The sequence below is a fragment of the Metarhizium robertsii genome (genome assembly GCF_000187425.2).
Source record: "Metarhizium robertsii ARSEF 23 chromosome Unknown MAA_Scf_7, whole genome shotgun sequence".
Lineage (NCBI taxonomy): Eukaryota > Fungi > Ascomycota > Sordariomycetes > Hypocreales > Clavicipitaceae > Metarhizium > Metarhizium robertsii.
Genome location: NW_011942215.1, coordinates 1,802,533 through 1,826,492, shown reverse-complemented (window position 1 = coordinate 1,826,492; position 23,960 = coordinate 1,802,533). Strand labels below are relative to the sequence as shown.

The 23,960-nt window shown below is 52.5% G+C and overlaps 5 protein-coding genes across 5 annotated transcripts; 3 read left to right on the top strand and 2 right to left on the bottom strand.

The window, feature by feature from the left end:
- Nucleotides 1–4,587: 4,587 nt before the first annotated feature.
- MAA_08895 (uncharacterized protein) lies at nt 4,588–5,850 on the top strand (the record flags this gene model as incomplete). Its single annotated transcript, XM_007826893.1, has 1 exon — nt 4,588–5,850. The coding sequence occupies one exon, from the start codon at nt 4,588–4,590 to the stop codon at nt 5,848–5,850; it is 1,263 nt and encodes a 420-aa protein (XP_007825084.1).
- A 1,066-nt stretch (nt 5,851–6,916) lies between these two features.
- MAA_08896 (fmp27-like protein) lies at nt 6,917–15,811 on the bottom strand (the record flags this gene model as incomplete). The annotated part of the gene is made up of 1 exon (XM_007826894.1): nt 6,917–15,811. One exon carries the CDS (start codon nt 15,809–15,811, stop codon nt 6,917–6,919), a length of 8,895 nt encoding a protein of 2,964 aa, XP_007825085.1.
- Nucleotides 15,812–18,488: 2,677 nt separating this feature from the next.
- Nucleotides 18,489–19,350, bottom strand: MAA_11415 (Beta-ketoacyl synthase; the record flags this gene model as incomplete). Its single annotated transcript, XM_011413409.1, has 4 exons — nt 18,489–18,787; nt 18,854–18,970; nt 19,042–19,155; nt 19,230–19,350. The coding sequence occupies 4 exons, from the start codon at nt 19,348–19,350 to the stop codon at nt 18,489–18,491; spliced, it is 651 nt and encodes a 216-aa protein (XP_011411711.1).
- An 833-nt stretch (nt 19,351–20,183) lies between these two features.
- On the top strand, nt 20,184–22,265 carry MAA_08897 (RNA recognition motif domain protein; the record flags this gene model as incomplete). The annotated part of the gene is made up of 7 exons (XM_007826895.1): nt 20,184–20,187; nt 20,266–20,325; nt 20,417–20,461; nt 20,528–20,533; nt 20,598–20,675; nt 20,730–21,014; nt 21,076–22,265. The coding sequence occupies 7 exons, from the start codon at nt 20,184–20,186 to the stop codon at nt 22,263–22,265; spliced, it is 1,668 nt and encodes a 555-aa protein (XP_007825086.1).
- Nucleotides 22,266–23,181: 916 nt separating this feature from the next.
- On the top strand, nt 23,182–23,913 carry MAA_08898 (NUDIX domain protein; the record flags this gene model as incomplete). The annotated part of the gene is made up of 1 exon (XM_007826896.1): nt 23,182–23,913. One exon carries the CDS (start codon nt 23,182–23,184, stop codon nt 23,911–23,913), a length of 732 nt encoding a protein of 243 aa, XP_007825087.1.
- Between the last annotated feature and the right edge of the window lie 47 nt (nt 23,914–23,960).

The following is a 23,960-nucleotide window of genomic DNA, read 5'->3' as shown; positions in this document are numbered from 1 at the left end:
AAGTTAAGTTTGGGGAAGCGGCACGAAGCAAAAGAAACGGGGGGATAAGCCTCACAGATAGCGACGAGGCAGAACTTGGTTCATTTGCCTTTGGCCTTCGTGTACTGGGCTAAGCGACTACTCCGTAATACGCATGCTGGGCCGATTTCGAGTGACGCTGGTGGACGACTGACGGCGCCAGACAATGACTAGTTGATAACGCCGTGAAAGGGAGGGGTGGCTTTTGGCTGATATCGATGGCTGTTTGGGTTATCGCCCCGTTCGATCCGACATCCGTTATCAGCGAATCAGGGCGGCGTACCGACGAGCTGTAGGTGCTTTGGGGGGGCGGAGAAGCCGATGGGCGATAGCTATTCGAATGAGGGCAGCAGAACAAGCCAGAGGCTGAAAGGCAATGGCCGGATAGCAGCCCAAGCCCACAGGGTCCCTTGATCCCTTGATCCCTTGGTGCTGTGCTAGTCAGTCAGGCAAATCATTGACCAGTCAAGCAGCTGGTTCCGCTGAGCGGTCAGTCGTGGCTGAAGGGGGCTGAGAGGTTGAACAGCCGAACAAAACATTTGGATGCTCACACGACAATGGTCATGGGTTGGCGAGGGCTGTCCAAGGGGTTCAGATGTTCAGCCATGGTCAAGGTCGTCGAGCGACAGTCGGCGGCAGGGAGGTATGTACCTAGGTAGGCATCTTGGCAAAAGTGACAACGAGGCGGGACCGGATCTGAGGGCATTTCGAAGTGCTGGCACGACAGCTCTGCAACTGGTTGACGAGTTCATGCTGGTACCCCAGATACCATCCAGAGCCGGTGCCTCCTAGCCCTGAGCTTGGGCCAATCGCCCGGGGCTGCCATTCTCAGCTGCCCATCCTCCTTCGAAGGAAGGCGCCGCCCTGCTCTGGACAGACGAGCCTTCCCTCATTCGGGACTGGACATAGTTTAGGGACCTACCGAAGGTTCCTGGGTACGGAGTAGTCAACGGCGCCTTTCCTCGTACGGCAAGAACGAGACAAGCCAAGAACAAAGTGTGAACGGGCAAGAAGGGACAGTGTGCTTTACAACGATATTGTATGCGCGGCAAACGACATTTGGTCGCCCAAGGTGTCGTAGCATCAGGCGGCATGCAAAGTCGCACCCTAGCACGTTAGTGTGTACCTACGCATCTGGCCGGCACGCAATTCGCCATCGAGTCAACTCTGGCTCAAAGTGCAAAGCTCACCTTTTGGTTCCATTCAGCAAGGCCATCACATATCATCCACGATATCCCTGGTCCCGACATTCCACTCAACGCACACCACGACTACCCTTCCTGCAGCTTCAGTCACCCTGTGAAATTTTCAACAATGCTGGTGACAACAAAAAGGGGAGCCAGCCGGCTTGAATCGACTCATGACGTTTTGGGCATCTAGCGCACCGAGGGCCCCGACACACGCCCAAAACACCCAAACACCCAAACACCCAGGCAGCCAGGCAGCAGCTCCCCTGAAATGCTGAGCATGAGACTCGAGACACCCGAAAAAAAGATGGGGGGCTTTACGGAGTTCTTGTCGACACCAACATCATCAGCTGGACAAACATCCGAGACCCCCACCATCCCAATTACGCTGACCCAGCCAAAGAAGAAAACCCCGATGACGCCGCTGGTTGAACGGGAAGCTTCTGGGGAACAGACACGACGTCGGGCCCAATTCCTCCATATTGCCCGTCCATTACACGGAGTACAATTGCCATCTAGTCATCAGCCATTGTCTTTGTTGGGTTCGCCAAGTCCTCGCATGCGATAAGCCGACGAACGTGCGGCGTACGTGCTGAGGCCGGCCATAACTCTACCTCTAAGGTTGTTGGCGCTCGAGCGTTTCGCATGTTCCATTGCAGTGACATGGCCAGATTCCAGACTGTTTCTTGCACTTCTGGTCTCCCCTCACCAGGATCATCGTCAGGTGACTTGACCCGGATGGCACCGCCTTGTTCGATGACGCTAATGGGGAATTGGAGGGAACCCCCCGTGAACATTTGCGAATACGTACTTGCAAGTTGAGGCTAGGGTCTTGAAGAAACAAACCAAATCGCAATTTGCCCCCGTTGGGTAGCAGTCTATTGGCTGATTACGGCACTTGATTCCACGACTAATCATACATACTTGAGTCGACACATCAGTACACGGCATGTTTGCTTGGCATTCGCGATGTCCTCTTGGGCTAGTTATTTGATGGTCTCGGGTTTGTACAATCCGAGCCATGAAGAAACTACGACGACAGGTTCACGGCGCTTATCAAACAGCAGCCAGCTGGCGCACCGTCACAGGCCCCCCGTGCAACTGTAGTCATATATGGCCAACCGGCAACAGCGGGCAACCAAGACGATGTGAAGACTCACGTCGCGTGTACGGCACCGTAATGGTTCATATCACTGTTACTGTTGCGGCCCGTCGGTGATCGGTGTTTCTTTTGCAAGTTCATGCTCTGCTTGAACCAGGACAAACGGGGACGCATCGACCACGTCCCTCCTTGGAGGATCCCAAATGTCACTCGCGGGTAGAGAACAAGGAATGTACATATGGTGCGCCGTGGGCCGAACCAGGGTCTCTTTCTTGATCATAGTGAACTTTTGTCACCAACATGATCAAGGAAGTCGGCGTGGGTCGGCGTTCATCATTTTCCAAAGTCTCGATCGATGGTTCGTTCCCGTCTCTGTCTCGACCATGCCACATGCTTGACCCATGACGCGAAGCGCAGTTGCCCGTTAATCCCGCCAGTGTGACAACTTTGCTGGGTGGTTGCTTGGATTATGCAGGCCGACCTTTGTTTCCCAATCTTGCTTCTGCCTTGGCCACTGTCATTCGACAAAGGCGCTCGCAGACTCTAAGCGACTCTGCTCATGACAGACGATGCTTATCACTGACGTCCCATTTGCTCCAGCGTATTATCATGCCGTCATACCCACCACGATGCACAATGCGGGGGAAAATATGGAGTGCTCCACGACGGGGGTGCCTGCAGGGTCTTGAACCGATTTCCCCTTTGCAGCTTCGTGACCCCTCTTGCTTAGCATCCTCTGCCTGCCTGTCACTGATATAGATGCGGTCGAGTTGGTAAAGCTGTCGAGTTACCAGCTATAACAATGGCTTTGCTGAGGAAGATGCTGCCCGAGTACTTACTGGATGCGCTCGCGAAGCGAGAGGCGAGTGTGGGAGGCTCTGTCTTTGTACAATGGACGAGCCTCTCATTGAGGGGAAACAGGCTTCTGCGATGCCAGCTAGAGCAAGGTAGACTTTGATGATCGCCTAGTCTAATGTGACGAGGTCATCAGCCACATGATGGAACCTATAAACATTTCATAGAGCTTACCAACATTCCAGCAGAGATAGGCGCATCAAATCCTTTGCTTGGCCGCCGCTATGCTTCTCGCCATTTGCGCCACTTGGTTTCTGACTTTCCAACACCATTTCCCCTCGGCTCTGATTCAACTGTCATGTTCTGGAGAGATGACTACCAACAACCCTGGCCGCGGAAAGTCTATCCCGGTCCAAAACGAAAGCGGGTGTAGCAAGCATGTCGAGCCTTGATTCTGGTTAGAACTCAAGTCTCTGTTTTATTCATAACCGTGTCCAATTTCGCTCTGCGCCTATAGGCATATCTAAACTGGTCGTTCGTTTCCTGTCGGGATTCCATATATTTGTTCTCTTTTCTCCACCGCCAAAGAAGGTCTTTAAAATGCTATGCCGCCACGACGATGAGAGGGTATTTCGCGGCCCGCATATGATCGCCTCAGCGGCATCGATGAATGTCATCAGTTTTTCACGCCGAGGCACCGGGCTCCATCCCGAATTTTCTATCGATGCACGAAGTAGCATCACCGGCTTCGGTGCGAAGCATATCGTGACATGATCTGCTGCCATGTTGGTCACATTTAACCTGGACCGACACGGCTCGAACAGCTAGGTCTGCTTGTAGTCAGTGATGCCAGGCGCATGGCGGTACAACAAGCACGGCGCAAACTCTGATCTTGGCTATAGGCAGCGATTTCAGGACTGCTTAATCACAAGTATTGTCGAACCGAGAGTCTATTCAGCCTGTGACGTGGAAGAGTCAGCCAGCAAGGCGGGCTCAGTTCATGAAAACGTCGGCGCGTTCCCTTGCTCGGCTTTTGAAAACGTATGGCAGCATGTTGTTCAACAACTGCGTACATCATGTTCAAGTTGGAAGCAAGCAAATGAAGTGAAAGGATACGAGCGTATGCCGCATGGACAATCACTGAAGGGAACAAAGACAGACATACATTTTGGAAGCCGCTTGTCGGTGTGAACCAAGCAACCAGCTTTCAAGGGCAATAAACCAAGCCTGTCATCTCTGTCCATTAATTCTTTTAAATATTCATGAATGACCACGTCTTTGTTGAAAAATCTTTACACACTCCCACGTGACACTCTCAAGAACGGCCTAGAATGCTTTAATACAAAGACACTCCTAATCCTGCAGAACAATTTCTCTGGCCTTATCCATAATTGCACCCTTCTTCTCTTCACTTCCCTCTTCAGACTTCACTCTTACTACACCACTTGAATTTTCACGACGTCAGATTGTTGAGGCGGCACCAACATGTCTCTGCAGCAGAACACCATGGAAAGCGAGAGACCGGATCCCAGCAAGAATTACATTGAACATCTGCCACCTGAAATCTTCGGCGTAATAATTGAAACATTCTATGAGATGGTGGCTCCGAAGGGTAGGAACAAGGCTCTCGTCCCTCTATGCAGCGTTTCCAAAAATTTTCTCGCCTCAGCCCAGCGACTCCTTTATCGTGATCCCGAGGTATATTCGACAATACCTAGTCTCAGGAGCGGCACCGAAGAGATATTATGGTGCATCAAGCGCTTGAGATTAATTGCTAGTGGCATCATTAAAAATAAGCAACTAGCAAACTATGTCAAAGTCATATCTTTAACTATCGACCGTAAAACGCGTCATGGCCCCGTCTTCATAAACAAGGGGGATATGCAATGCCTTGCGCCCATGTTGCCAGATCTCCAAAAGCTGGCAAATGAGACGCCCGGCCGAAGAAAATTGCTCCCGGTAGAAGATGGCGACAACATCATGGATGCATTCTTGGAGGCCCTTTGTGCTCTTTGCCCAAATGCCAAGCGAATATATCTGATAATGCCCACTGTCTTGCGTGGCTTCCCTCGACTTTTACGGCTCGCAAGCGATCTGGATTTGTCGCCAAGATTAATCTTGAGTCTGCCAGAACCAGAAGGCGAGGTTGCAAAATTTGCAACCTGGGAATTTTGCAGAACAAAAGGCAGTTTACACTTCACTCTCAAACTGCAGGAAAGCGCCTTGTTCTTGTATCGCGACATCATACAAGGTGCTGCCGTTTACGATCTCGTGTCGCTCAAGATTATAGCAGGGGAACAGACTTTGCCCGATGATGTTGAGGACGTCTTTTCAACGTTTAACACGCACAAAACCATTAAGGAGCTTACCTTGAGCTGGACTCCTCAGCACTCGGGCAATCCGTCGATATATCCAAGGTCGAGCTATTTTTCACTCGAAGGCCTCCAAAATCTCCAACGGCTCTATATCAAGTCCCGTATTCTCGAGGCAGCTCTCATGGGAGCGCCCAGTGGCTCTTTCGCTCGCATGCTCCCCAAGTCACTGGAAGCGCTGTATATTTGTGGCGATTGTGAGGACTGGCAACTTACCGCGTTGCGTGACCTGGCCCGGGGCAAGCCTCTGCCCAACCTATACTCCGTTCTCGTCGACAAGGTCGTTGGATCGGGGGATTTGCTAGACGAGTGCTGTAAGGAGATGGCATCCGCGAAGATCGGTTTTGGTTTCACGCCTAAGCAATCGGGGCAATAGGAGAGTCCAATTGAAGGAGGGGGTTAGGCTGATGATGCTAGACGGCGAATATTGCCATTTTGCACAGAAAGACGTCGCGCAGTTCGTCTTGGGCTTGTCCATTAGCGGCTCCGGATTTCATCATCAGTAACAAGCAAACCACCCAGGGGCGAGGAGCACAGCAAGAATTCCTGTAGAAACATGCATCAAGTCCAAGATCAACACACCTCATTGAATTAGTGGTTTCAGGTAATTGGGTGGACGGGCGAAATATACAGCTTTGTGCAAAGGGTTCATGATGGTGTTGACATACAGAGTAGATTCGCCCAAGTGACAGTTATCATCATGTAAAACTTCTGAGATGGAATTTGACGTAGTATTCAGACAAAGCATCAATGGCTTGTATATCCCCAGGCCGAGGTCGCAAGCGAAACACAATCCCATCCTCTGCAGACTGTACATGTATACAAAATCCTATTTCATCCCGACTTCAAAGCTGCCCTCCGAGCACAGCCTCCAGCACTTCAAAACAAAGGCTAGCAACGAAAGACACCTCCGCCGGTGAAGGTTTTGTGAAACATAGGTAATACTAGTTGCGAATAGCCAGATCGAGTTCTGTGATGTAGCTTAATGCCATGGCGGATGTCGTGGAATTTAGATTATATCTTCTCGGCCAAGTCCGCACCACATCATTGCAAGCAACTACGCGTCCATCGGTATACTGTCACAAAAATCTGTAATTTTCATCAATAACTAGCAAGAGGAAGTAGCAAACTTGCTAACCAGCCCGCCACTCACTAGCTACCAGCAAGCATTTGCAGCTCAGCAGACGACAACTCTGTTAACGCAGCAGCACCCTTCACAACTTCGCGTAGACTCACAAAGGATCTGACAAAACAAACGAGAGCCAAGCTCAGTGACTAAATAACTATCCCGTCCTATGCACAGCTCGCATACAATGCACATTCCCCAAAAGCACAAAAAGCCGCCTTTTCCACTGGCTTCCTCTAAGCCAACGAAACAACGCCTTGCTCAAAACAAAAAAATTATACATGTATATATGTAAGTATACCAAAACGGCCACTCCTCAGCCCGTTTTAGTCCGCGCTTGTGCCCAACTCAACTTCTTCCCACGCGGGGTTTTCCCATCGTTTGTGCTTTCATCATCTCCAGTAACATCATTGCTCTCGTCTGGTACGTCGCTACTTTCGCGCTTGCGGCCCGTAAAGACACTGAGTCTGTCTCTCAGTGAGGGGGCACCGGCTCTACGACGATCTCCCGATTCGACGCTCCCTGCACTCGTGGAGGGCCGGCTATCTCCTGCGCTGACGTTGCGGAGCGCCCGGCGGTGGTTGGAGTTGCTGAATCCGTGGCTAGAGGAGGGACGCATCAAGTCGATGCCAGCTTCGTTACGCCCTTCGATCGGTGTTGGGGGAGTGGTCATGGAAAGGAAACTCGGTGCGCTGGGGCCATTATGTGATGAACCGCCGGTTCGGTAAGACCGACCGCTGGCCACGCTGCTACTACGGCTGGTAGATCGAGGCGCCGGTATGCTACTGTGTGTGCTGCCGGCGCGTGCAGAGCGCGGTGGAGAGCGAGAGTAGTCGATTGGTGAAGTCCCATAGAAGCTGGACGAGTCGTCGCTATCGTTGATGCTCGCAGCGTAATGCTGGGAGGAGCCCGAGGTCGTGATGAGGACAGAGCTGTTTGCCATTTCTCGTAGCTTGCTGCGCTGCTCTGCGTTAGGTCGGTGCTTGGAGAACTTGTTGCCTATGATGGCACCTGTATGCGAAATCAAGGCCTTCACCACGGCTTTCTTCAGAGCAAGCGCCAGATCCAGGTTGGACCACGTCTTGTTTTGCCACTCAATCGTTGGGAGTCGAAACACAAAGTCATGGACGTCTTCAAAGTTGCGCTGGTCTTTGCCCTTGTAGCTCAGACAGAGAACCACTGACGGCATCCGAATGTATGCAAACGTCATGTAGTTGTTCGCTCGGTTAATCATCTTAGTGAGGTCATCCGATTGCTGCTTGTCTTCTGCCTGCGACTTTCCGCCTCGCCAACGAGATCCCTTCTTAGTTTCTGTGGAATCCTTGCTGTCCTTGGACGAGAATCCCGTGGAGGATCGCACCATCATGCCGGGTCGAGGCGCGCCGGTTCCTCGGAGTGATTCGTGAGACGCCTTCTTGGATATCACCGTCTTTCCCGTGTGTCCAGACCGGAATAGTCTAAACGCATGACCGCCTCCCTCGGAGCTTTTGACGCTGAGAGCCTTTTTCGGGCTGCTCTCCTGGACGTTGTTCGATGTCAATGTCGGTCTCAAACGCAATTCCAGGGATCCCGCTCGTGTACTAAACCCAGATGAATCCTTGTCCACAGCTGGAATGCCCAGACGACTGGCTGAGCTGTTCGTAGACTCGATATCGACTTCATCTGTGCTAGGAGCTTGATGCTTGACCATGAGAGGCGAGTCGTCCTTTGTTCCCTTGTCTTTATCCATGCCAGGGAAGATGTACTCAAACAGACGCTTGCCCGCTTCTCGCTCTAGTTGCACCTTCATTGGCACAAGTTTAACCTCGAAGCGATCCATCACAGGAATGCCTGCTATTGCTTCGAGCATGTGCCAGTACACCCGAATCATATCTTCTTCGGTGTCGCCTGTCGTGGCGTTTCTGTCAGATTCACTGTACGGTGCAATAATCTCCGGATACGTGGCGTCAGGTAGTAGGTTAAGACCAAGGACTTTTCCGACCCGAATAAGATTCATGTGAGAGCCATCAGAGTTATCGGTACGATCGTACTCGACGTCCTTGAGTTGCAGCTCAACGAGTGGCTCTGCAGAGTCTTGGATGAGATGCCACACAATGTCCCGCGCAGAAATACTCCACTTCAGTAACGCACTTGTGTCGCTATCGATTTCATATTTGCGCTGAGATGTAGTAATAGCCTTCATCATGAAGAAAAGTTCATCTTCACAGCTTGCCAAATCTCGTTCAAGGGCGAGTCTGTCTTCCCAGCCCTTCTTATCCAGATATTTAGAGTAGACCTGGAAATGGTGCTTGATGTCCTCCAACTGTCTGATACGCTCCTGGAGTTTCTGCACCATCCGCGGTGTTCCACTCAAATCGCTGAAGTCGGATGCGAGCATAATCTTCTCAAGTCGCTCACTGCGGGTCTTCTCCAGCGGCTCGCTATACATCAGCAGGTCCAGCACGATTACGTACATGGCATAGTATTGAGAACTGTTGCAAAGCGCTCGTGCTTGTGGAAATTCAACCCAGAGATTGTCCGATCGGCATTCGGCATTTTCGCTCGAGGCAACATCCTCTCCGCCATCTTCGTTGACCTCGTCGTTGTACTTCAGACGCAAGTTATTGTATTTGTCATAACGAAGCATGGCAGATGTCTTCTGGACAACACGTTTAAAGCCAAAAGGATCGGTCTGGAAATTGAACATGACCTCCATAGGAACCCATGGCGGCCAGGCAGACCCGTTCGGTGCGCCGTATTTGCTACCCGCATACATGGAAACCAAACTAGTCAGGAACCATTTTTGGTGGGTAACAAAGAACTGTGTACTGTCCATGTTTACGAGAAAACGGCGCTGGACCAGACCACTGACAGTATCAGAGATTCGTTCCTTGTCCATGACCTCAAGAACCTTGAGCTCCATACCCTTGGCGGTGACAAGAACCACATGTTTTTTGTTCTTTTCGCTTTGGAGCTGAATTTGCGGAGCTATCAATCGAACATGATAGCTGCTTTGGGGGCTGAATTCCTTCGCAATGCCACCCTCCAGGTCTTCAATCGAACCACAATTCACGTCGCCATTGGCGTCGAAGCTGGTGTCTGTGAAGCGTTTGCCGTCTTCGAGAATGCTTTTTATGCGATCCTCGAGGTCTGCAGCGCTATCTTTTTCCGGTACACTAGGACTGGGTGACGACGTACCACCATTGGTGGTTGAAGGGGCACCGCCTTTGGCAGTTTTGTTGGCCTTTGCCCTGCTCTGCTCTTCAACAATATCCAAGATGAATTTGACGGCGGGCCGTGACAGGTAATAGACGAAACCACGTCGTTGGCTGTTTTGGTGAATGTATCGAAGCACAATATTTCGCAGCAGGTTATTCCATTTGAGTTGCAAATTGTGAATGACAAATCGGTTCTTGAACTCGCTTTCAAATTCCGCGGTGGGTGGCATGTCAACAAGATCTTCGGAACTTGATGATGATGGCTCTGACGGTCTTCTGTGCCCATTGCTGCTTCCGCGAACTTTATTTTGCATCTGGTCAAGCATGGTGTTCAGGAATAGTTCCTTGTCTTTGAGAACGCTGACATGCTTCTTTAGTGCGTCGAAATGCTCTACAAGCTCAGGTTCCTCTCCATTGGTTTGGATCACCCTCAACTCTGCCTCGCCAATATTTCGGGAGTGCGTCTGCATCTGAATGGCTAGTTGATCCAGTCGTTCTTGGATTAGCTGGCTCTGGACTCGTCTTGGGTCGTCGTCATGTGTCATGATGCAGAAATGGGTGGGCTCATTGCCAAATGGGCTTGTTCGTGTCGGGTCGCCAGCAATAATCCCCCCAATGTCCGTTTGTCGGAAATATGTGAGACGAGGGGCAAATGCAAGCGGTAAAATTTTGGTATCAGGATGAGGTTCGGTGGGTAGAATCCAGTCCAATTCTACAAAATCATCCATGTCGATCCAACTAAAGTCGTTATCAGGGATGGTGAATCTAGACAAGTCGGGCTTATCATCCTGCTCAGTGATTAAAGTGGAAATGGTCCCCTTCCTGATGGCCTCTGTAGTGGTGCCTCGTAAGCTTGCTGAAACAGCACGAACATCTGCATTGGTGAGATCAAGTTGGGCTGCGTGAATCTTAATCCCAGACGTCCTACTCTGAGTGCTCTTTCCTTTGGCAAGTGTGTTAAACTCTTCTCTTCGTTGGTGAAGGTCAAGCATGAAGCTGTCAAAGCGGACTTTTAAGCCAGTCGCGGAAACGGCGTTCTCAGCGAAATCTTCGGCATCCTTGTGTTTGTAGATGTGACTGAGAAACAGGGGAGCCAGCAACAGGTTGTATTTGACTGTGGCAAGATGCCTTCCAAACTTTTTGCTACTCTTCTCCCGCCCAGGCCAGAGGTTTCCTTGTCGAATAGGGAGTGACATGGGCTGACCAAACAAACCCCACCACTGGAAGAAATGTGTAAAAAATCGCGGAGTAAGATGGACCGTGTTGTAGCTCCTAGATGGCTCTGTTTTCTCAGACATCCAGTCTCGGTCGACGGGTGCGCGAACTGCGATTGAAAGATGAATATGCCGACTTCTAAATCCCCTCAACGCGTCATACGGCAGACCGTCCGGATCAGGTTTCGCGTAGATTGGATTTTTCAGCACTACTTCATAGTGAGGCTTGAATGAGAAGCTCCTCTCCCCATTTTCGATGGCACGCTCGAACAACAAGCCCGCCATCCACTGTACTTTGCCCGAGAGTTTCATAATCACCTTCTTAAAAATGGCACCATCGGCGCATGTATCCCCAACCACACGTGCAGTCCCGTGGTCATGTCGACGGGCAGCTTCGCGGACTTGGTGGCTGTAGTCGGGGATTGCAAGCACGTACTCGCCACTATCCACCGTCATGAATCGTTTAGGATTGTCCTCGGCATTGATGTGCCATCTAATGTCATTGCGCCAGCACATTAAGAACCCGGCACCATTTCCAATTACTAGGTATGGGTCCCTAGTGCCCTTAAGAGACAAGTGCATGTCACCATCCCCCTTCCAGGCCACATGGACACGGGAATGTGTGTTGAGACGGAGTTTGTCCCAAAAGCCGACTCGTTCTGATGGGTCGACTTGTGGCTTCGTGAAGGACTCAATGACCATCATCATATCCTGGATGGCGGGTTGATAGCACGGACCCCATGTGATTCGTGTTGGCAGGGCCGTGTTGATGTCCATAAACACTTCCGAAAACGACTTGACTGGCCCGATGGTCCTTCGGACTTCAATAGCAAAGGAACCTTCTTTAGAAGACTTGGGGTCGCTAGATCGTGGGGGCACAACATCGACTCTGACTTTCTTCGTCGACTCATGTCCCCTGAATTCTTCCGCCAGTACAAAATTAGCCTTCAGAGACACGGACTGCAGTCTTGACGACTGTCCTGTTTTGAGACCTGGGATATGCAACAAGGGCAGCGGATAGTCGCGCAACGTCATGCGAGCTTCGCCCATTTGAATTGCAACGTGCATGGGTACGAGAAGCCCATACTGCATATCCTTTGGCATTCCCTTGCCAACCGTATGGATAAAGTCGGGCAAATCCTTCATTGCAAAGGACGGTTTGTCAATCATGAAGTGAAGCTCAGATATCAGTGCGGACATAAGGGCAGGGCGCTGAGGAACCTCTAGAATATTTTCCGTCTCTTCTACATCATCGGGTAAATGATTAGGGCCCCAGAAAGTCTCACGCAACTCACGCATACTCTTTCGTGACGTTTCGTAAGCCCGGTCAATGCGCTTTTTCCAGGACTGCGCGTTGAACCTGTGAAGAGCAGTATGAGCCTCAGCTTCAGACAGTTTGGAATTTCCATGGATGCCAACATGTTCTCGGTCGGGATCATATCTAGGCATGGTGCCGCCTTTAATCTCGTGACCAGTATCGTCGGCCTTGTAGGCATCCGCGCTTCTGCTTCTGAACCACGATGAGGCTGAATGCTCTCCACGGCCGCGAGGAAATGTCGATCGAGCACGAAGCTTTCCTCCGCCCTTGCGCAGTTCCTCATCCTGAACTTTCCTAGATTTGGCTTCAAAAGCTTCTTCCCGGGCCAGTCGCTGGGTTTGCTCCACCCGACCCGTACGGTAGATGATGCCTAGTTTCCATTCAAATGCACCATCTTCGAGCTCAAAGAGAAAGCTCCGCGAGCGGACGGAGACCTTGGGTACGTGTTTGGGCTCTTCGGGTTTCTTTTCAAGAATATACTCATTTGTGCCGGTTTTGAATCGATGGTGAAGCTGCTTTACTGATTTTATTACGTTGATAAAGTTATCCGTGATGCGGGAAACGATGACCTCATGTGGGATAGCGATACGAAGAGCTTCCGTGGCCACGTCGAACATCTTCTCTTCCACATAGCCACCTTGAGGGGCTTTGTGCTTTGACTCACGAAGGTCGACACGGCCATGCTTAATACCAATCATCCTTGACCACACATTACGCATGCGTGGTGTTTCAACGTAGAGCCTGATGACCTTTGAGGTCAAAAACGGCGTCGACCATCGATGACGTCCAGTCTCGAGCCCATACACACGAAGCATCAACAGCGGCTCGTGGGGCATTTCCGCTTTGATTTGGACCAAGGCTGCTTTGACATCGACTGTGATTAACTCCGACGGTGTCGTGGATGAGCCATCCGCATCTGGGACCCTTAAGCTACCGGGCGGCCGGAGGTGGTCCTTCTCGTACGTTCCGTGCTGTTGCGGTCGGGGCACATCTCGCCCAGTTCGCATGAAGGCCTTGCGCAACGTCAAAACGGCAACACCGACTGCGTAGTGTCGGTAGAGAGAATACTGTAGCATGATGGTCTTGATTGTAGACTGTATGTGGAACATTGGGCCATGGTTATCACTAGTAGCTGAAAAAGCCAATTCAAGGCGAGGAACATTGACAAACGGCTCGACCTCGAGATGATCTGAGCCCTCGACAATTTGGGCCTCGATGCCTTTTGCATACAGCGCTAGCCGACGTCCGTCCCCGGTAATCTGTGGTTTCTTCTTGAACCGGGGAGAAGCTGGTGACGGTGTCAAATCTGAGTCAGATTGTGTAACAGATCTGCTGTGAGTTCGCCGCCTGCCTGGCCGTCGCTGCAGACCATCTAGACGGTGCGCCCTGTATTCGGCAGAGAATGAGTCTAGATGTATGGTGACACCCCTGGTATCATCTGATATGTCCTCGTCTACACCAGCTACTTCGACATTGAAGTCTGTGGCTTCAATCTGGTACCTAACGAGCCAATCAGGCAGAGATCGCAAAAAATTCTGATGCTTTGCCGTCTTGGATTTGAATCGCTTCTCCGGTTCCACATCGATGCGAAGCTGCCGAACAATTTGGCGGAGCCCGTCCGTTATCTCAGGTCGCACCATGCTGATCCCAAATGATTGGATATTTCCGGTAAGCTCGACACAAACGTCAGGTCTCGCGGCTAAGTGTGCCTTCAGGTCGAAGGACTCCGTCGTAATCAGGTTGAACCTATCACCCGTACAAGTCTGGTAATATAAATGATGAGACTGTAATCTCATGGCTCCGTCCAGAAAATAGTGCATATCTTCCATGGTCGAGTGTGATGCCTCAACATCCAATGAAACAGAGGATATTGATGAAATAATGAGGTCAAAATCATCTGCATCTTCCGTATCCTGTAACGGTTTAAGCTTCATACGAAGAACCGGTTCGTGCATTGAGAATTTGATACTGGCTTTTGGAAGGAGTCTGGACAAAACACTGTGGTTTCTCACACGTGAGGATTTTGGTGCCTTGGGTTTGGGTTGCATCATGGCAATGAGGAGAGGGAGATGGGCAGGATCGAGATCCACGGACGGCGAGGTGATGACGGAATTGGCAAACATAATATTGGCATTCTTTTCGCCAATGGCGCCGTCCTCAGCCAACTGAATCGTTTTTGATGGAAGGGTGGTCCTAACTGTGGTGGTGGTCATGGGTATATACAAGAGTCGTTGGGGGGTGCCGTGACCATCGTCGATTCCAACAGAAAGGGATAGTGCGGCTGCGAGAGCCTCGTGGGCAATGTCCTTAGGTGAGAAGTACATGCGATGGGCTGGAGATTTCGGATCTAGACGGTGCAAATCAATGCCAACCTCCTTCATGGAGGCGTTGAGGAGCATAGGCGAGCCTTCAGGCTTGACAGATTCTATCCTTTGGGTCATGCCGACATAACTGACTGCGAATTGGACCTCCTTGATGCCCCGCAGGATTGAACTAACAAACTCTCTTGAATCTGTCACGGCCTTCATCAGGTCATCCTGTTGTGTGCCTTTATTGCCCGAGTCTTCGGTGACATGAGAGAGGACAATGTCTACGGGTTCGTCAAAGTCGACGGCGTTTGGTCGCCTGCGACAAGTTTTTAGTCGAGATGCGCAAGCGTTCAGGTCGTCGTACGGCACATGGACTCGGCCAAGCTTCAAGGAGATGGTAGCATCACGCAGGCCTTGCCGCGACTCGTACAAGAAGCCATGGACATTGAGTAAGCAATGGTCCAGGACCTCGAGCGATTCGCTCCCATCGGCAGTGAACAGAACGCTGCGCAAAGATATGATCCACTCAGCTTGTCGTTGCTCCTTCTTCCTCGAGTGAAATTTGAAGAGCCGGGCGTGGTCAACAATCTTCCTCCTCGTGTCAACGGCCACAGTAAGGCTGCCGACCTGAATGCTGCCCACGTCGACAACATTTATGGTCGAGTTGGTGGCGACCACATCAATCATTCTCAGCCATCGTATGTTTGTGTGTAGCTTCTTGATTCTCTCCTTGAGCTTAGCCAACCTTTCCCACGTTTCGCTTCGAGATTGGGTGTCGGCGTTTCGGCGCGGGCGCTGAGTCTTGGGCGGCGGCGCAGACTCATCAGGGGAGGCCTCGCTTCCGGACTTTTCGTCATGGCCGCCGCCGCCGTCGTTGTTGGGAGGCTTGTGTCCCTCAAGCTCGCGTACGTCCACCGTGACGGCCAATTCGTTCAAAACTAGACTTATCCAAGTTGGCTGGGCAAAAGTCGGTCGGTGTATGTTGAGCCCCAGCCCTCTTACCTCGACTCTGCAGCCATCTCGAGGGGTGTACGCGAGCCGGCGTAGCGACAGGTATCCGATTCGTTGGATGGAGACGCCAGTGAGGATTCGAATAACAGCGAAAAAGACAAAAGACGACAGGTACAGTAGGACGAGCACTCCCAGGAGGAAAGTCGGATTGAGAAGGGCCATGGTATGTGGATTCGTGTTTGGCCTTTGACCCCGAAGCTCAACATGTACCTGAGACTACAACCCGATTAACGAATGACTGCGGTTCTATGATGTTAGTTTCAGGACAAAGAGTACACCGGCACCCATATGGAACCGCAGATATGACCTACGTCGTCAATACAGGGGATTGGTCAACCCTTAGGGTCTGTCACTGGCAGGCACAGCAGCGGAGCGCCATGGTCAATATCACTTGTGTGCCAGATGTCAAAATAAACTTCGCGATGGTCGGGGTATCGAGGTTGGGCCGCACTGCACGGTCGATCGTCAGTGGTAGATGGCCGCGCCGAGCAGCTTGGCGACACAAATTTTCCGATTGCGCACCGATCCGAGTATGCCGGAACCCAAGGCCGTTCCCCCAGAACGTCACAGCCGAGGGGCGTGATGAGAGTGCAAGTAGTTGGAGGAGCTGGAAGCCCGGGATACGTGGCGGATGTGTCGGGGCGGGCTGGACGTAGTCCTGGAGCTGTTGGAAGCGGGCGGGCCGTCAATGGGCAAAGAGAGGCTTATGGCAGCAAACAGAATAAGAGGCCAGGGAAGCCTCGCAGGCGCGCAAAGGGCTTTGTAGATAACAGGAGAAGAGAGGCAATAGAGTGGGAAGACCCGTCGTCAAAGAAATGCATACATGAGATTACGGAGGTCGGAGAAAAAGATGGATGTACCTACAGAGTGCTAGGCAATCCTTTGGTTACATAGATCAATTGATCGTCGCCTGCAGTGCAGCGCTTGAGTTCAATGTTCGGGCGGCAGAGTGCTCTGGGGCGCCATGTCAGTGGAAGTGTCCGGTGGGCTGGAGCCGCTAAGCCGGGTACTTGGGTTCGGGGTAATGGTACTTGAGCGGTCCGAGGGCTCAGAGCCACTATGCACCAATGACCACCATGACGGGGCACGGGGCAGCGTGCGGATGTACTCCATACATGGATGCAAGTACTGTTCCTCAGAGACACTCCTTGGACAGGCGGACAAGATCGACTGGACATGGAGACTTCTGGCTTGACAACATCGCAAATGGCCAAATGGTCAGCAGCTAGTGTGCAGCCCGGCGAGTGTCGGACGCGAGGCAAGAATGGAGCGGAGATTGCTCGAGTGTGACGTGTGACGTGTGTCAATGTTGCTGTCGATGCTGCAGAGCCGCGCCCACTTGTGCTACTCTTGCTGCCAGTTGATATTTTGCATGTTGAGCAAATTCTGCATCGCACTGACACGCTTGAACAAGCACCGACCTCGACGCTGGCGCGGACCTGTCTCTCGATTCATCTCCGCCAACTTCATTCATGCAGTTCAGGGCAAAAGTCCAAGCCCCATGTCACGCTATCGGCCTGGCCTACCACTCTCTGCGCCATCGCAATTCAGTAAGATCCTTGTGTCTGGTCCCAATGTCCCATCCTCGTCATTGATGGGGATTAGTGGGCGTTGGTTCAAATGGCTGAGTCCCAAATATCAAGACGATACCACGGGCAACGCCACAAAAGCATCCAGTATGCTCCGTACGCAATAGTACTTTGCTTGGCCGACGACCGTGTCGGCATACTTAATCAGAGGTCTGATAACGCTCTAATGTCCGTCAGCTTGTCCTCGCCCGGGGTGCATGAGGTGTGGATGGTCAAGGGAGGCCTCATCGAAATCAACCCCCATTTTATCATGCCAGTCGGCAGAACACTCTGCGCCCCATGATCCATGTCGTATGGGTACCGACTAGGCTATCAAATCAACACCACGACAAATACCAGCGTGTCGCGACATCAGGCTCGCTTTGTTTAGTCAAGTACGGGCGACGGGGTCGTTGGCGGGATGGTCTGCGCAGCCAGCCTTGATATATAGCCTGGCGTATGTTCGACAGATATTGATAATATTGGACGACGGAACTATGTATTGCCATGGCACTAGTCCGACGGCCCTGCCATCTGGCATCTATGAATGTGCTAATCATTCCGACCTCCTGCTTCCTGGCTTCTTCCCGGTCCTGTCCACATTCAATGTTTTGACAGCGGGGCATTGTTAGCGCATTATTTGGTCAAGTGTGGGCTTACAGTATTTTAGCGCACAAAACTCTCCGTCAACTTCAATGCCGTTGATCGCGACCTACTCCGCTACCCTAAGCATCGGGCCAAGGAGTATTCTCAGAAGCCACAATGCGTGGATCGGTCATGTGTCTAGGTAACTTAGACCAGATGAAGAAATAGTCACAAGAATATTAATTCCTTCTTTTTCCCCTATTTTCTTCTCCTTCTCCTCCTCTTCTTCTTTTTCTTCTTATTTTTTTTTTTTTTTGGCCCTCTCATTTCGTTACACAAGCGACGGTAATAAGGCTCCTCTCGCTTGAAATTGCGAGGGATGCGTGATCCAGTCTGACGAAAGCTCCTTCATCAACAGTGGCAGGTGGCTGACTAGACAAAATATCACAATCGCAGAGAGCAACTCCCTGTATGACGACAAAGTACTTCGGGTATTTCACACACTAGAATAGCTGATCCACGAAATGATACAATAGCCCACCCTAGACCCTTATGATGTTCCCTTCCGCGTAGAACACAATGTCATGTCCCTGACGTTACAAGCGTACCCCCTCTTATGCCACGCTTCTGATTCAGGCATTGCTCATCCCCCACGATTCATTTGTCTCCATTTCTCTTTGATATCTTCACCGCGAGGCATCTCCAGCTTGGCTTCGACCCTCTTTTTCCTCCTCAGCAGCTTTGAGTTCGGCAATTCGATCATCAATCAGAGCAATATCCACTTCTACTTTCAAAATTTTCTCCTTCATCATATTGATATACTCCTCATCGGTCAACTTTTTCAACGGGCTCAGCTTTGAAAGCCAACTGCTGCCGTCACTACTTTTGCTAGCCTGTGATGGTGTCGAGCGATTGGCAATTGCTTGCCCACCTGCTCCTACTAAACCCCATATAACCATTGCTGGCAATAGTCTCGCAGGGCCACCTGTCAAGAACCATCAGCTAGAGGAACGCAGTGAAAGTACTTGTCAATGTGAAGGATAATACTCACGAGCCAACCCGGCCACGGCTCCCGCTGTCGAACCAGCCAAGCCACTGACACACACTTTGTCTGTTGTTGTCATTCTTTCTTCGCCCCCGTACACTTTTGTTCCTACAGATCTGGTGACTGCATGAGCGTTAGTCATGATGATGGCCATCTGGCGAGATTGAAGAGTTGCCATATAAGACTTGACCTACACCAGAAGCTGCTGCCCAGCATGAACCATTGTACTCCAGAGAATACACCGCTAGCCACAGGGCTGGTATCTCTGGCAATTGCTCCGCCTACTCCGGCCAAAACGCCCGCCGTACCTGTTTGTGTATTAGACAAAATTTTCTCAGTGATGCAGAGATGCAGAGATGCAGGACAGTGGATGTTGACATACCCGAGTAGACACCTACTTTTAATGGAGGCACAACAAGCTCTACAAATTCGGGAGGAAAGAATCCTGGCCTTTGTGGCCTCCGTTGCACGTTTGCTGTTCTGTCATCACCGTTTGATGCCATCTTGAAAGGCTTTGCTCTGGCAGAGCTTATGCCAAGACTTGGCGGCGCTCTTGAACAAAGTATTCGCTGGACCCCGAGGCAAAATTGAGGCCAGCTTCATGAAAGAACCATGTTCAGTCCCTGATATGCGACGCGGTAAGGGTCAGATGCTCATAGCTGTCTTTTTTTCGTTGGCTCAGGTTGGTTCGTTGTCGTTGACCTTGAGATACCGACTGGCAACTTGCAACTTTTACGGAGTACATGGGGCCATATGTGGTCCGAGGTGGGTCTCGGCATGAACGCACAAACCCAAGGGCCTTGGTCTGGTTGGCTGGACTACTAAGACTTCGTCTCTACAGCACCACCAGCTCGCTGTAGGTGCTGACTCCGTCCCCGGAACGGCCCAATAGGAGCTGGACCAAAGCCCCAAAGGCCTTCAAATGTTCAAGGTGCAAGCTGCCCCTCCCCGTCAAGCCGCACATCGGCACACCTGGACTAGAATTAAATAGGACTAGCGCATCCCACTCCCTGGCTGGCGAAAATTGAAGGCAACCCTCACATACTCCAGCATTTTTTCCACGCTCGAGCAAATTTCGACTCGAAACAACCCCAGACACGGCAACGCTCGTCGGGGTCTTGTCAACTATCGCGATCGTTCCGATCCCGCGCCAATCCCCGGCTTGGACCAAAAAAGCAGAAAATCTTACCTCGTTCGGAACCAGCGACATTGTCCGTCGTCCCCTTTGCCCGCTTGACGAGGAGAGAGCTTCTCGGTTCGGCTCTTCGCCTGTCGACTTTTGTCCTGCGCGCATCGGTCTTTGACTCGGTTGCGCGTAGCCGCCCACGCCGCAATCATGGGTATGCCCGACCCCGAAATACCAAAGACGGACTCACCAACCAATTCAGAGCATGGCTGACGATTTTATTGTGCTGCAGCTCCCAAGAAGAAGGAACAGCAGCAGAAAATGTCCCTGGGGGACTTTCTGACTGATAGTGGTGCGTTGCTAGTCGCGGGGCCATCACGAACCCCGCCGCCAACCTCCCCATGTCATGTTGTGTCGTGTCCGTTTGCTAATCCAATATTCAGGTTTTGGAGGAGGGTCTTGGGCTGATGAAGTTGAGGAAACTTATGGTGAGTCGGATACCCACGCCGTAGCATGCTGAAGCCAAAGCCACTGACACGGACCCTCGCTTGCAGTCACCGGTATGATTGGACTTCCGATATGTCGCGACGCGTAGCAGTGATGTTAATAGCAATGTGTAACTAGGCACTCAGCCTCTACCCCCTAGCGACCGACCTCGCTTTGGAGGTGGCAGCAGTGGCATGTCGAATTGGCAGGATAGAGGTCAGTACTTGGCAGATATTCAGTCTTCAGCTTTCATCGCTAACCGCAAGCCAGGCTACTCCTCCATCAGGGAGAACCTTCCTCAGAAACTTCCCGATAAGCCCCCTTTCACTGCCCACCTTGGTAACCTTGCCTATGACGCTACCAATGAGAGCGTCACCGAATTCTTCGAGGGCTGCGAGGTTGTCAGCGTCCGCATTATTGAGGACCGCGAGATGCAGCGTCCCAAGGGTTTCGGATATGTCGAGTTTGCTGATATCGAAGGACTCAAGAAGGCCCTGACACTTGATGGAGAATCCTTTAATGGACGAATGATCAAGATTAAGATTGCCGACCCTCGTAAGTTGCTGCCCGCTGCCTATACTAGGTGATTATCAATGGGTTCACTGACAATATACAGCTCGCGGTGGTGACAGCCGCGGCGGCGAATCTTCTCGCGATCTTAGTGACTGGACTCGCAAGGGACCTCTTCCGGATCTTCCTGGGCGTGGTGGTCGTGCCGGTTCTGACTTTGGTGGTGACCGTGAGCGTCGCCCTCCTCGTGACCCTGCCGCTGAACCCCGTGCTCCTCGTGAGATGAACTGGGAACGACGCGGACCTCTTTCTCCTCTGACGCCTCAGGAGGGTGGCCCTGGACCTCGTGAAGGTAGCCGATCTCGTCCCGCTCCCGAAGGCATGGGTGAGCGGGGCGAATCTCACCGCGGATCTCGTCAAGGCTCTGCCTCTTGGGGTGAGGGACGACAGGACGGTTCACGGCCTCCTCGACGAGAGCAACCCGAACGTGCTCCTACTGCTGCCGAGAAGGACTTCCAATGGCGTTCTAGCATGCGTCCTGATGCTGCAAAGGCCCCAGAAGAGACTGAAACCGCTGTCTCTCCCTCCGCACCTGCGCCCGCTGCCCAAGGCGGCCGCCCCCGCTTGAACCTGCAGAAGCGGACCGTCACCGAGACTACTGAGGCTGCTCCCACCGGTTCTAGTGGTGATTCCAAGGCTAGCCCATTCGGAGCCGCTCGACCCATCAACACAGCGGCCCGTGAGCAAGAAATTGAGGAGAAGCGCCAGATTGCCATCCGGGAGAAGCGAGAAGCCGACGAAAAGGCAAAGGAGGAGCGACGACTTGCCAAGCAGGCCGCTGCTGAGAAAGAAGAAGCTGACGCTGCTGCCGCTGCCGCTGCCGCCGCCGCTGCACAGGCCGAGGAAGCCAAGGAGCCAGAGGTCAAATCTGCCGAGGACGAAGCTGGCGAGAAGGAAAACGGAGCGTCTACAGAGGAAAAGGGAGCGCCGCGAAGCCGGGAGCCCCGGGAACCCAAAGAACCTATCAAGTCAAGGGCCACTGAGTCTGGAAACTGGAGGTCGGCCTCCAACGATCAGCGCGTCCCCCGCGGACCCCCAGGTGGTGGTCGGGGCCGTGGCGGTGCGGCCCGAGGACACCGCAATGAAGGCCGAGGAGGACCCCGTGCCAACGGAGCACGAGACCAGCAAGCTTCTGCTGCCCAGGGGGCAGGCGAGGGCGAGACCACCCCAGTGGACGAGGATGGATGGACAACTGTGCCGAACAAAAAGGGACGTCAGGGACGCCCGCTGGCGTAAAAGGGGAGAGACAAAGAGAAAAGAGCACTGAGATTGTACATTCTAGTCACGCCCCCCCCCCCTCCCGTTTTTCCTTAATCACGCTATTTCTTTCTTCTTCTTCTCTTTTTTCCCCGTATTTCGTTAAACGACTATAGATGCCATCGCAAGATAGCGCCCATGGATCCCAGACCTATCCATCTTTTTCTTTCCAACCTTAAAACTCGTGTTTTGTTCTTCTCCGGGAATGAAGAAGAGAAAGAAAGACGCTGATATTTCTCTATATGATGAGGAGATGCAAACATCTACCTAGCCTTTGATTTCTGGGATACATGGACACGCCTTCCTTCTATTTCAAGTCCCGCTTCACTCCCGACGCAAAGTCAGCGTTTTGGCGTGCCGACGCAGAATTTTTTTCCCTTCTTCTGGTTTCCAGCTTTTTCTCACCGCGCTGATCAACGGATGCATGCTACGGACTACACGACTGATGAGTTTGATGATGAATGGCATGGCGATCTGTTCTTAGCTAAAAAGGGGGGGGCCGTGGAAAGGAGAGTAGCGAGGCGAAGGGGCAAGGGGCGTGGGTTGGGATGAGTGGGACTGAATTGGGAATCTTGCGGTGCTAGTGCCTTTGATTTGGTAATATATATATTTTTCTGCAAAGCGATGCCTATTTGTGTGGTGACGTTGGCCGTTGGCTGTTGGGAGGGGGGGAGGGGGCGACCGGTTCTCCTACCTGACGTGTCAGCTTTAAATACTATCGCGCGTGTCCACGCTGCCGATTCAACATCTCTCCTTGATCAAATTGCACATGTTGCTCCGTGACGCCCGGCCACGAGGTCCATCAAATTCGCTAGTGGAACCCCGCGCCCTGCAAAACCTCTTCCTTGACAACCAACACTGGACACCAACTAAAAAACACAAAAACACGGCAGCCATGGATGAGCCCTACACCGTCTCCGACGCCATCCCCGCGTGCTTGAAGGGCCGGCCGTCGGAGTTCCTCTCCTCGAGACCGCACCTGCAGCGCCTCATGGCGGCGGCAATGGTGTTCCGCGCGCGGCAGGGCGCCGCCGCCGCGCAGACGCTCCTCCTGCGCCGGGCGCCGAGCGACTCGTACCCGCTGAGGTGGGAGGTTCCCGGGGGATCGACGTCGGACCGCAAGGACGGCAGCGTGCTGGACGGGGTGCGGCGCGAGCTGCGCGAGGAGACGGGGCTGGGGGCCAGGAGGATGCTGTACACCGTGGGGATGCTGGAGGAGGCGCCGCCGATGCCGACGCCGACGGACCTGGGGGCCGAGGAGGAGGAGGCGCGCAACGACGAGGGGGACGACGCGAGGACGGTGTCATTTTGGGAGTTTGACCAGAGGCACGGCATGGTGAGGTGGGGCAAGGTGACGGTCGTGGTGGACGTGGACGAGGACTTGGGCGACGGGAGCGTCGTCCGGCTGGATGAGAGGGAGCATGACCGGTGGGCGTGGGCGACGAGGGCCGAGGTTGAGGCCGGGCGGTGGGCTGACGGCGAGGAGATTAGGTTCGTGACCGAGGGGTCCTGGAGGAGTATTTTGGAAGGGTTTAGGCTGTACGCCGAGAAGGCGGACAAGGAGAGGGAGATGGATGGCCCGAGGTTGATGGCCAAGTTTGGGGGCAAGGCGAACAAGGGACTGTGATGGTGGAAGCACGAGATGTATGTGGGTGGTGTGGTGAGATTGGTTTG